Here is a 12,167-nt window from a genome sequence, read left to right as displayed (position 1 = left end):
CCGCTAACTATGTATCTATCTGACTCATACACTTGTGCATATATACTATTATATATTGTTGTCTCTACTGCTGCTTCACTTAATAATTGCTCGCTGTAACAACAACCACAACAACAACAATGACCACAACAATAAAAACAACAACAACAAACACTACATTAAATGCTGCTTACAATGCTAACTAAACAAAATGCGTCAAACTCTTTACATTGTGCTACAACATCAACAACAACAACAACAAACTACAAATATTCATACTTACACACACACACTTGCATCATATAAACAACAACAACAACAACGACATTTGATTTAAATTCATTTGGTAAAGATCATACGGAAGTATCCATTAGCGCCAATCAAAGGTAAGTGCAGCATTATTCTTCCTATAAATCATATGTAAATTGAAGTATATTGGACAAAATTGAATAACGCTTTCTTTTTTTGTTTCACTATCTTTTTAAATTTCTTAGTATATTGACAATATTACATTTTTACAGAATAATTACATAAATGTTACATATATCAGATTTTGTGAGAATTTAAGAGTGATTTTAAATGCTTTTCAGAATATATATTTATATATTCTCTCAGAGTTTTCAAATAATTATTGGTGATAAAACGAAATATTAAATGTCTGAATATTCTGTTTAAAAATATGAATGAATCAAAATAAGCTTCCGCAAGTTATTAAGTTTTAAATCGAAACCATCTAAATAGTTAGAATTAATTTCAGAGTTATTGACTTCTGTCAGTTATTAATAAAGAATTTTATTAAACGTTTTTTGAAAGAGGCAGCAACGTTTTATTTTATTCCAATTTTAAGCCAGTTGGTCCATGCTCAATAATACCTATAAATATTAATAATAATTTATGCAGCTCAAGTCAAAAGTTTATATAATTATTAAAAACGAAATCATAAATAGAAAACTGTAAAAAAAAAACATTTAAAGTTTTAAACTATAGACATTATTTGCATGAATTTTTCTAAGTAATAATTCGATTTCGAATTGCTAAAATCCGACACAATTTTAATTTGATTTATTTGCTATATTTATTTTCACACAACTTTACTTTTTCGTTGCATATTCAACAACAACAACATAAACAAATGTATCTTTTGTGTTATCGCATACGTATATCTTGTTTATATCGATGTGTACTCGTTTGTCGCTCGCTTGCTTCATTTACACACCCGCTTTGCCAAATATTTAACAACCACTACAACAACAACAACAACAACAATTGCGATTGCAATTGATATTGCAACCGACAACAACAACATATAAACGCATCCACACACACCCACGCAAACCCATTCACAACTGCATTGTAAATCACAGTGTACTATCATATCAGCCAGTTTCGCCGCAAGTAGGTGTTGCCCCGTCCACACAAGACACAATGGCTACGGCTGCAGCCACATTGTTGCCCGCAACTCTACTGCCCCAACAGCAGCAGCAACAGCAGCAACAACAGCAGCAGCAACAGCAGCAGCAACAGCAACAGCAGCAACAACAAAAGCTCGTCGCAATGGAGAACAACAATGAGGTGGAAACGCCACCGCCCACAATACGAAATATATCGTTGCATGCGACAGTGCCGAAATCGCCGCCACGGTGGCCACTGCGCCCAGGTGTCATGTTGCACGTGAGCAGCGACACCAAAGAGAATCTCGCCGTAAATCGCATGACACTGAAACCGAATCCAAGTCCCAGCACAAATCCCATTGCGAATGCGAGTCAATTGTCCGCCCAGTTGAGCGCAGTGCTCAACGATAGCCAAACTAACTCAAATAGCACAATGCTTACCGAGGTGATGGTGTCGGTGATGGATACAGCAGCAACATCGCCCGCAGCAACAGCAGCAACAACCATAGACAATAGTAGGCTGACGAAGACTAATCCGACTGACGTTGTCTTGCCATCGGCAGATGCAGCTACAGCTGAGCAGGTGCCAGAGCTTACCGCCTGCCTGGACAACCAAACAGCAATGCCAGCAGCAACATCAGAAATAGCCACAGCAGCAGCAGCAGCTGCTTCTCCTCCCAGCAATATGCAGCGCATTTTGAACTTTGTTTTTCGACGAGCGAAAAGATCTAACGGTAAAGATGATGGAACCCGGGACAGTCAACGCAGTCATGTGGGTCTATTGCAGACCTTCTGGCGTGGGCGTGGCAATCACGAATCCCCTTTTGGGGCACAGCATCGTCTTAAGGGCATTCGCTGCAGTGGAAGTGGTAAAAGCAAAATGACATTCCAACGACTCGAAAATGAACTCTTAACTTATGATTTTTATTTCTTATTTATGATTTGCCATTTTATGTTGCTCACATTGCGAATCATACACCAAACGCACACACACACACACACACACATATGTATCTTCACGTATCGCTAGTCACCTACAAAAAGACGCCAACAACAGCAGCAACTAATACAACGACAACAACTGCAACAACAGCAACAACAGCAGCAGCAGCAACAACAACAGCAGCAACAGCAACTCACAATTCCAGCGGTGTCCAATCACATGCCTCTGTGACATTTCAAGCGCCTTTATTAGACAAGACGTCGGCAATAGACACCGCAACGACAGTAGCAGCAACAGGAACAGCAACAGCAACAGCAACACCCGCAGCAATAGCCACACCCGCCGCAGCAGCAACAGTAGCCCACGCTGGGCCTGGCGCGAGCTGCTTGGCGCAACCGCAGCGTATACAGGGCATATTGAAGTGTCCAACGCCCCCGCCACGCCCACCGCCACCCATGTTGCCGCTGTTGCGGCGTGGCCCTGGCCATCAGCCGTTGGTCAGCAGCAGCAATATACCCATCAGCAACAGTGGCAGTTGCCCACCACTGCTCAAACGCACCGTTGTGGTATTACCAAACAAGGTCGAACGCGTCCAAAGTAAGAAGAAAAACTCACAAGTCATCTCATATACATACATATATATCCATATATATATATATAACATTCAGTCACACGCCCATCTACACTCTACTCATAAATCATTTACATTGATTGTGCTTTTCAATTGAATTTCATGCCGTTCAGCCTGTCTACATATACTGCTTTTGTATTACTATGTACATTTTTCGGAAACATTTTTCAACGTGACTTTCCCTCAACGTGTGTAAAATTATTAGCCAAAGGTGACTGGCCAAAACAGCGCCAAACAGAATGTCCGATATGTACTTTCAGCTATAGGGCATAGAAATTTATTTGAAAAGCAATTGGAGATCCATTGAAAATGCTGAATTGCAATTTTAATAAATTGAATAAATGGTCTAACAAGGTTTACTATATTATTATTTTTTGTTAAGTAACCTGTTCAATCGTTTTGGCAGTCGATAGATTGTAAATTCAGAAGAGTATTTTTAAATTAATATATATACATTTATTGAGATTTTTGCCTAAGGTCGTAACACATTCATCATCATATATTACATCGTTATCAATCGTACATACATTTACACACATAAGTACACTCAATTCTTTCCTCATTTATCTAATCTGTATCTCTTTGTACCACAATTAATCTGTGTAAGTAATTTACTATAACGAATCAAGCGTCGAGGTCCTCATTTAAGCTCAAAGAGACAAGTAAGAGATTTGAATATTGCTCCATAGCCTCAATCGTTACTAGAGCCATTAATAATGAACATCAGCTAACGCAATCAAGAACTTGTCATTAGTACAAATCTCGATGTTCTTATTATCAATTCGTGAAATATATATATTCTTTTTTTATTTGTTTTTGTATTGCACTTTTTAAATGTTTTCCATGTCTGCTTGCTTGTGAATTGTTTTTTCCCGAGCGTGTTTCAATTTCTGCATGATTTTATAACATAATCAAAAATATGAAAAATCATTAAGTCATATAAAACACAAATATTAAATATATATTATGTATCTTTAATTTCTATAGATTTTCCATTTGTTAATGAATGAGAAAATAAAGATTAGTCTAGGTGCTTAAGTTTAATTTTAGTGAAATGATTTTAGACTAAAGTGTTTTTGATTTTATGATTGACTAATTGAATTCTCTTCTTTTTTCCAAATATTTTCGTTTTTATCTCATTTGCTCCTAATTTACCAAAACATCGAAACAAAAAAAAAAAAAAAAACACTCCTCAATAAAAAACGAAAATAAAAACAAAAAAAAAAAAACCAAATACCCAACGCTAATCGCCAAAATCAACCGATCCGTATACGTATACTATATAGTACACGACAAGTCGTCTTCACTGGGGGATCCATTGACGGAACCTGGCGAGTATGAGAATCTACCGTTTCATGGTCTGCAAACGGCACCTAACAAGGTATAGTTAACCATTTTCTGTTTGTCCAATACATAGCCATGAATATTTTTACAAAACATATTTAATGATCAAACACTCAGCAACGCATCCAAACCCACACACACACACACCTACACACACACATAGACACACATTGCTAATCTCGCCTCGTATTATATATTGTACTACAAGTACTATATGTTTAAGTCCAAGCTTCATCTTAGTCTATTGCCTCTTGTCTATGTCTATGTCTATCTTGTAACTCACTTATTGTTTCTCTGGTCTTTAGTGTTATGCCATCTTTCTCATCTTAAGTTGGTATTTTGCGTAATTTGTTTGTCGTTAAACCAAAGAGAAAACTCAAGCTCAATACTTTGTTTTTGATATAAGTACCGTATAAGTATATATATATATATATTTGTATATATATGTATATGTATAGAGGTGTCTATCTTATCTATTTACGAGTAGTATATAACAAGCCTACTCTTTCAACTCCTTGCTTTCCATTGCCTAATGATGTCTCTCATTCATCATTCATTTGTCATCTGATTGTCATTTTTTCTTTCGTTGTTTTCCCATTTTCTTACTTTTTATTTATTTATTACAAGCAACATCAAAAAAGCTTGAATTGCCAAAACGGAAATAATCATGATTTATGTGTCGTCAAGTGAATTTTTGTTATTTTTCTTCTTTTTTTTTAACTTTTTCTCTCCTGGCTTTGGTATTTATCTATGGTATTTTTAAGCCCTGATTCTTGTAAAGAAATCTATAATGTTGTCTATATTAAATAGTTTGTAATGCGTAGAGTGTAAGTTTCTCACAAGTTTTTCATTTTTGTATATTATTTAAAGGAACTTCAATCAAATATTTACACATTTGCAAATATGCGATTTAAGTGGGACAATTGAATAACAAAATAAATATCTGTCTAAACATCATTTTGAATAATACCTGAATAATACAATTCCCGTTAAGCTCGCATGTTTGCAATACACTGAACTCCTCGAATCGGTAACACATACACCTATCTCCCCCCTCTCATCAGTGTTGTTCGCTAGTCCAAACACACAACAGTTCAACTAGTTCACAAGCCAACAGCTCACAGTTAATTTACTCGTAACTAACTGAGAAAGCATAAATCCATAACTAACCAACAATAACAACTAATCAAATGTTCTCCCTCTCTCTCTCTCTCTCTCTCTCTCGTTCTCTCACGCTGTTAACTCTTACACGCCGCTTATAACTCATATCGCATGTGCAGTTCTCTACTACCCCTACAAATTTTAATAACAACACAAATGTGGTGCGCGTCGCTCCACGACCCAAGAGACTAAATGGAAATATTGGTCAAGCAATGAACAACCAGCAGCTGCAGCATCACCAGACTCTGCAGCATCCGCATCCGCATCCTCAACATTACTACGACCAGCAACAGCAGCAACATCAGCAGCAGCAGCAGCAGCAGCAACATCTGCAACAGCAGCAACATCATCAGCAGCAGTACAACACTTTGCAGTACGGGCGTGGCTGCACAGCCCCGCCCCATCTTACAGCACCACATAACCGGAGTATGGATCAGCTGGAGACGAGCTCCGATCAAATCCAATATAATCTAAGCAATTGCTTTCCCAAAAGCTACACCGAATACTACCAACAACATCATCATCATCAGCAGCAGCAGCAGCAGCAACAATCCCAGCAGCAGCAGCAGCAGCAACAGTCCCAACAGCAGCAACAGCAACAGAAATTCAACACCAACTCCGCATCAAATGCACAGCTGTTGAATGCCATCGAGCAAGATTATCAGCCAACTTATGCGGTGGTTGAGCGTGTGCCACCACCACCACCAGCGCCCACCTCAGCGCTGCTCAATACGAATCCTTTTCTGGCCGCCAGCAACTTTAAGAAATACGATGCTGTCGGCGACGAGCTGCTGCAGGGCAGCATGCAACGTGGCAAGCGGGGTAAGGCGACGGCTGGTAGCTTGTTGGAGCGCTTGGATATGGATAAGAAATTTTACTCCTTGAAATTTCCCAATGGCGGCAATAAACTGAAAAAGCCAGCATACAATTTAAATTCATCGCTGGCACTGACGCCGACAACTGGAACTGGAACGGGAACGGGAACGGGAACAACTGGGCCAAAGTGCAAGCGGCATCATTCCTTTGCTGGTGGTAGCCATGGCGATATTGAATCCAACGGCAAGCCCATGCGCCTCTATGATCCGCCCGTCTATGAGAATGTGGCGGATAAGTGCGGTGGCGAAATGGATATGGAAATGGGCGGTGACAACAGCAGCAGCAGCATCACTCACAATCTCAATCTGAGTCACAATCCAAATCTAAATCATAATTTGGCAACTGTGCAGCTTCATACGCAGCCGGCTGCTGTTGTCGCCTCGGCTAGCCATAAGAAGAAACATCACCATCGCCAGCACCAGCAAAAGGCTGATGCAGCATCCGCTGGCATTGCTGACTTTCAGCTAATGGAACCGGAACGCCTAAGCATTTATCGCAGCGATTCGGGCATATCAAATAGCTCCTATGAGTCTCAACTGCCAACGGCGCTGGGACAACGCACACCCAAGCCACATAAGGCGACATCCTCGGGACTCAATCTCACCCGCAAGCCTGTCTACATGAATGTGGAAGGACAGCAGCAGCAACAGCAACAGCAGCATTTGGCAGGTGCTGCTTCACCTGCACACAATATTAATTCGTCCTATGAATCCGCATCGTCGGCACCAGTCACAGATCCCACCTCGCTCAGCTCAAGCAATTCGATTTACAGCAGCGGCATCGGCACAGTCAGCACTCGCTGTAATCGCCATCCGCAACAGCAACAGCAGCAGCAACTGAATCAAAGGCAGCCAACGCCGGAAATCACAACACCCGAGGATTATGAGCAGTACCAGCTCGGACATCAGCCAACGCACTCTGCCTCAATGTTGTCCGTTGCCAGCAGCGTAAGCGCTGCCAGTCGTGGCAAGTGCAAGCCCTCAAGCATAGCAACAACAGCAACAGCTTCGACAACAGCAACATCATTGCAACCGCTGCCACATCGCGTGGGTCCGCATGAGGTGCGTACATTTTAGATTCCTTGCCAATTTGCAGCCGAAAATGCGCCTGTGACTGGCAACCCAATTACCTTGGTGGCAATACACACCTTACACTCCACTTTCCACATAATTTCAGTTTTGTTCTAATAATTTTCTTAATTAAGGAAATAAATTAGGTAACAGCTTTTTTGACTAAATTTTAAATGAGATTGGTTAATAGATTAAACGGATTAACAATTGAGAATAACTTCTTAAATTGATTGATTTTCAAATACAAAGGTGACCAGAACAAATATTTCTACTCATTGGCCTTAACTGCCAAATACATAATAAATACAACCTGCAGTAAGAAAATGCATTCAGACAACTTTATATAAAAATATCTTCAAAGCTGAGAGACAAAGATTAGCATAGTAGATAAGGAAGGACAGACGGACAATATGGACACATAGATTCAGCTGGCAAGGCTGATCAGAAATGTATAGATATGCATATATAATAACTTTTTCAATGAACAATTCTTTTTTTTTGCTGTTATTACGGAAACAAATCAAACTAAGTTTTACGTCTCATGGCTCAAACTTTAAGGGGAAGAAATATGTTTGAATAAATCGTTATTTATTTGCACATCTAATTTTTTATATTTTATTGTGTATGTCACTTTTCTAATTTAATTTTATGATTTTCCATTGTTTTTATTCACATGTCACATTTGCTAAAATATATATAATAATATAATTTTGGTGGAAATACAACTACACAACAACTGCTGCAATTAAACACAAACAACAACAACAACAACAACGACAACAACAATTAAACAATTGCAACTGCATGCGAATTGAAAACGTTGCAATCCCAAAACTAATCACAGCAAACACAACTGTTGGCCACTAATCCATTTTTAGCACTTAAACGGCACAATTGCAACTCCAACTTCAACAGCATCAGTAGCGGCAGCGGCAGCGGCTGCAACAAAAGCAACAGCGATGCCAGCAGCAAGAAATTACGACGACAGACCATCAGCGACCCCTACGCACATATCAAACGGCATTTTGTCAGCGATGCCGATGCCACTAATACCAACAACAACGACAACACCAACAACAACATTAAAGCCTTTGCTGCCAACGCTCATTGCAGCTCCAAAGCCACGACAGCAACAACATCGTCAGCAGCAGCAGCAACAACAGCAGCGCAACAAATTGGCAACAACAACAACAATCGGCCTGGGCATGGGAGTGGGCGTGGGGGGTGGGGCAACAATCATCAACAACAAATGCTAATGCCAAACGAATTGCTGCTGCAGGCAAGTCAATTAACTGCTGCCGACTGTAATCAGAATTTAAGATATGTGCCGCCAATGCCAAGTGCCACGTCGCTGCAACAGCAGCAACAATTGTTGGACGGAGCCTACGACTGCCTGGTGGTGCGTCGCCCGATGCGACTGCCATTGCGCAAACATCACACTTTCCATTTCCAGACAACGCAAACGGCCAATGGCAAATTGCAGCAGCTGCGACGCCAACTGCAGCAGCAGCAACTGGAGCGACAGCAACAGGAGCAGCAACAGCAGGTGCGGGGTCCTCTCATCTATCGTCCACTGGCGCTGAGTGAACGGCATGCCTTTAAGCCAATTTCGCCAACACCTGCGACAACAGCAGCAGCAGCAGCACCAACGACAACAACATTGTCTGATTATGAAAAACGCGAAGCCAACGAAGCACAACAGCAACAACAGTTGCAACAACAACAAAAACAGGAGCAGGTAACAGACCAACATCAGCTGCGGCAGCAACTAAATCCCGCCGCCTCATTAGAGGCATTAGAGGTGCTAACTAAAACGCATCCGGACTTTATGTTTGCTCGACCCAGTGCCAAACAAAGCGCGCCAATTGGTGCAGCAGTTGCACCAACAACAGCAACTCCTGCCGATGTGGAGGAAGATGAGGATTTGGGCTACTCCTTTTGCGAGGAGGAGTACCCCGTTGATGCTGTTAGTCATGATGATGATAACTACATTGATGATGACGATGACGCTGACGGTGATGATGATAGAGAGACAGCAGTCCACAATGTTACAGCACCGCCCACAACACCAGCCCACAGCACACAGAGCAGTGCAGCAATCGCGAATGCAACTGCGGGCGCATTGAGATACTTTATGACTCAAAGCTATCGCGAAGTCCACATTTAGAATGCAAATCGCTCAGACCCAACAGAGATAGACAGATAGAGATAGATTGAGATAGAAAGAGAGAGAGAGAAAGAAAGATGGAAATGAATGACAGTTAGACAGGCCTAAATGACGCATACAAGGTATTTAGTATTTAGATGAGATGAGATGAGGAAAAACAGAGATAAAACAAAAAAGACAACTGCATATTTATAACTAGCATAATTCTTGATTTGAAATAAGGTATAAGCAGTCGAAAGATCAGTCAACTTAAGCGAGTAACTAAAATATACAATAGTTTATAGAATATCATCAACACATTCAGCAAAAGGTACTCAATTCCATATGGCGAGTGCTAAGAAAGCGATTCCAGGCAGAATTTAAAAAACAAAAACACTTTACTCGTCTCCAGGATTCTTGGGTTTTCAGTGTGTGTAGTTCACTTGCTGTTCGCATTCCATCAACTTTTGCCAATGTTTTTTACGCATCTATGCATTATTCATATAGCAATTAATTATTGATAGGACATTTGTGGCCTCAGAGACGCCCAAAACTCAACCCATATGAAGAAATCGAATACACAGAAAGTCCAAAGTGCAACAGTTGCACCTTTTTTTGGCACTTAGTGTTAGTGTATATAGTTAGCATAAATTTAAACATTTAACAAGTGAATATTATTTAATTCAACTACAATTAAACAGGAAAAAAATAACAAAGAAATCTAGATTCACAATAATCATTGAGCATTATTAACACTAAACTAAACAAACCATTCCCAGAAGCACAACCGATTCATTCTATTACGGTACATATATATTTATATAATAATTAAGTTCGATAATAAGGCAACTCTGACTGTATGTGTGTTAAGTTTGAAGTAGTTTTGTGTAAAGCTATACAAATAAATATTTAAACAATTTAGATATGTATGTATATGAGAACCTATCTGTAAGCCCTCGTATTGTATATAGAAATCATTCGATGATTAGTTGCATTTACTTTTTCTCCGACAACTGAGAAACTTGTGGAGCAACTAGACACAGCGACGATGAGTTGATGCATTAGCTATTTATTTGAATAATTAATTTATTAATGAGAAAATAAAATAAAAAACACCATTGAAGCGAAAACCAAACAGGAGCCAAGCATACTATAGTTATTTCAATATAATTTAAGCGCAATACTTGATAATATATACTTTGTATACTTAAGCTATAGTTTCTCTAAGGAAAGAAATACCAAAGCTTCATTTATAAAAGAAAAGAAAAAACTCACTTGACCGTCATTACAGATAAGCCTATTATAATCCCATAATCATCTGCCACAATACAAAGCTAACCAGTCAAATTATAATAGAAATACCAGTAATTGAAGTGTGTTCTAAATTTCATATTAATTTCTTATAGCATGTGTCCGATTTTGAGGATCCATACAAAGGCAGCAATACCTATATATTCTAAATTCTTTTTGTATAACTTTCAACTAAAATTAAAATGCCAGCTAAATGTTTTATGTCACAATAGAAAAAGGTAAATCTATAACTCGTATATATTCCAAGTTATACTTAATAAATATGTATTTCTGTTATGGTAAAATGTTAATAATTTATTTCAACTGTCGTTCTGCTGTCAATGCTATTTATGGTCATCCTATGGTCATTCTGATTTCAATGCCGATTCTTAAAATCGTTCGATATGCTATATAGCACACACTTTTCTCGCCCAGTTCTTTCATTTGCTTATATATACAAATACGACAGGCGGTATAGATTATTAATACTATGCATGAGAAGTGCGCTCTCTAACAGTTGTTTCAAGCATGTTCCATTTAATGGAAGATTGTATATACGATTTTTGATTTAAACACAATATACTTTGCATTTCTCGATACCAAAAAAATACAGCCACTAAATGCCGCAAGTTTCGATGATGAATTCATCTATGCCGATCTCGAGAGTCAGCATTATGGGCCCATCAATTATAAGGCCGCCTCACTATATGCCCAGGTCAAAAAGAACAAGAAAACGGGTGCTTTGGAGGAGCAGAAGAAATAATGCTGGAGACACCAAATACTCTAATTAAAGAAAACATTTTGCAGTGCATTTCGGTCGACTTATGTTATTTATTATTGTTTCTAGTACTTAACAAGCGATATGCGGACGATTGAGCTTCTGTAAAACAAAAAAATGAAAACCATAAATTTTAAATCTAAAATTGTTTAAAGCAAATGAATAACGAATTTCTTAACTTTATAAATGTAAACTAAAACAAAATGATAGTAATTGTTATACAAAATAAAGTAATAAATACAAAAGAAAAAACACACACACACATAAATTAAAAATATCTAAAATGTAAGTCACGCAGCAAATTAACTAGCAAAATATTTTGACAGGCAATGCACATGCATTATCAAGCCCCATTAACAGCAGCAGATATGTAAAGGACGAAAAAAAAAGGACAAATGAATTGCATCATTTATATCACTTATCAAATAATATTAGCAGGCATTGTACTTAGCAACAAAAAGCGAATAGCTATAATAAATAAAAAATTACCAATTTAAATCGAAAAGTAATTAACGGAGCAACATAAAAACCAACAAATTTATTATGCATCCAACCATA

The 12,167-nt window shown here is 38.7% G+C and overlaps 1 protein-coding gene across 1 annotated transcript in view; it reads left to right on the top strand.

Annotated features, from left to right (window-relative positions):
- The window catches only part of LOC6557453, a 63,681-nt gene extending 51,861 nt beyond the window's left edge, over window positions 1-11,820 (top strand). The window contains exons 21-25 of the mRNA XM_043215333.1: window positions 4,231-4,325; window positions 5,569-5,724; window positions 5,761-7,386; window positions 8,240-9,556; window positions 11,445-11,820. Coding sequence (XP_043071268.1) covers window positions 4,231-4,325; window positions 5,569-5,724; window positions 5,761-7,386; window positions 8,240-9,556; window positions 11,445-11,594 — 3,344 coding nt within the window. The 3' untranslated portion in view covers window positions 11,595-11,820. The remainder of the gene's footprint in view (window positions 1-4,230; window positions 4,326-5,568; window positions 5,725-5,760; window positions 7,387-8,239; window positions 9,557-11,444) is intronic.
- The last annotated feature ends 347 nt before the right edge of the window (window positions 11,821-12,167 follow it).

The sequence above is a fragment of the Drosophila grimshawi genome, unplaced genomic scaffold (assembly GCF_018153295.1).
Source record: "Drosophila grimshawi isolate 15287-2541.00 unplaced genomic scaffold, ASM1815329v1 contig_44, whole genome shotgun sequence".
Classification (NCBI taxonomy): Eukaryota; Metazoa; Arthropoda; class Insecta; order Diptera; family Drosophilidae; genus Drosophila; species Drosophila grimshawi.
Note: the sequence above shows the minus strand (reverse complement) of the source record. Positions and strands in the feature narration are given on the sequence as shown.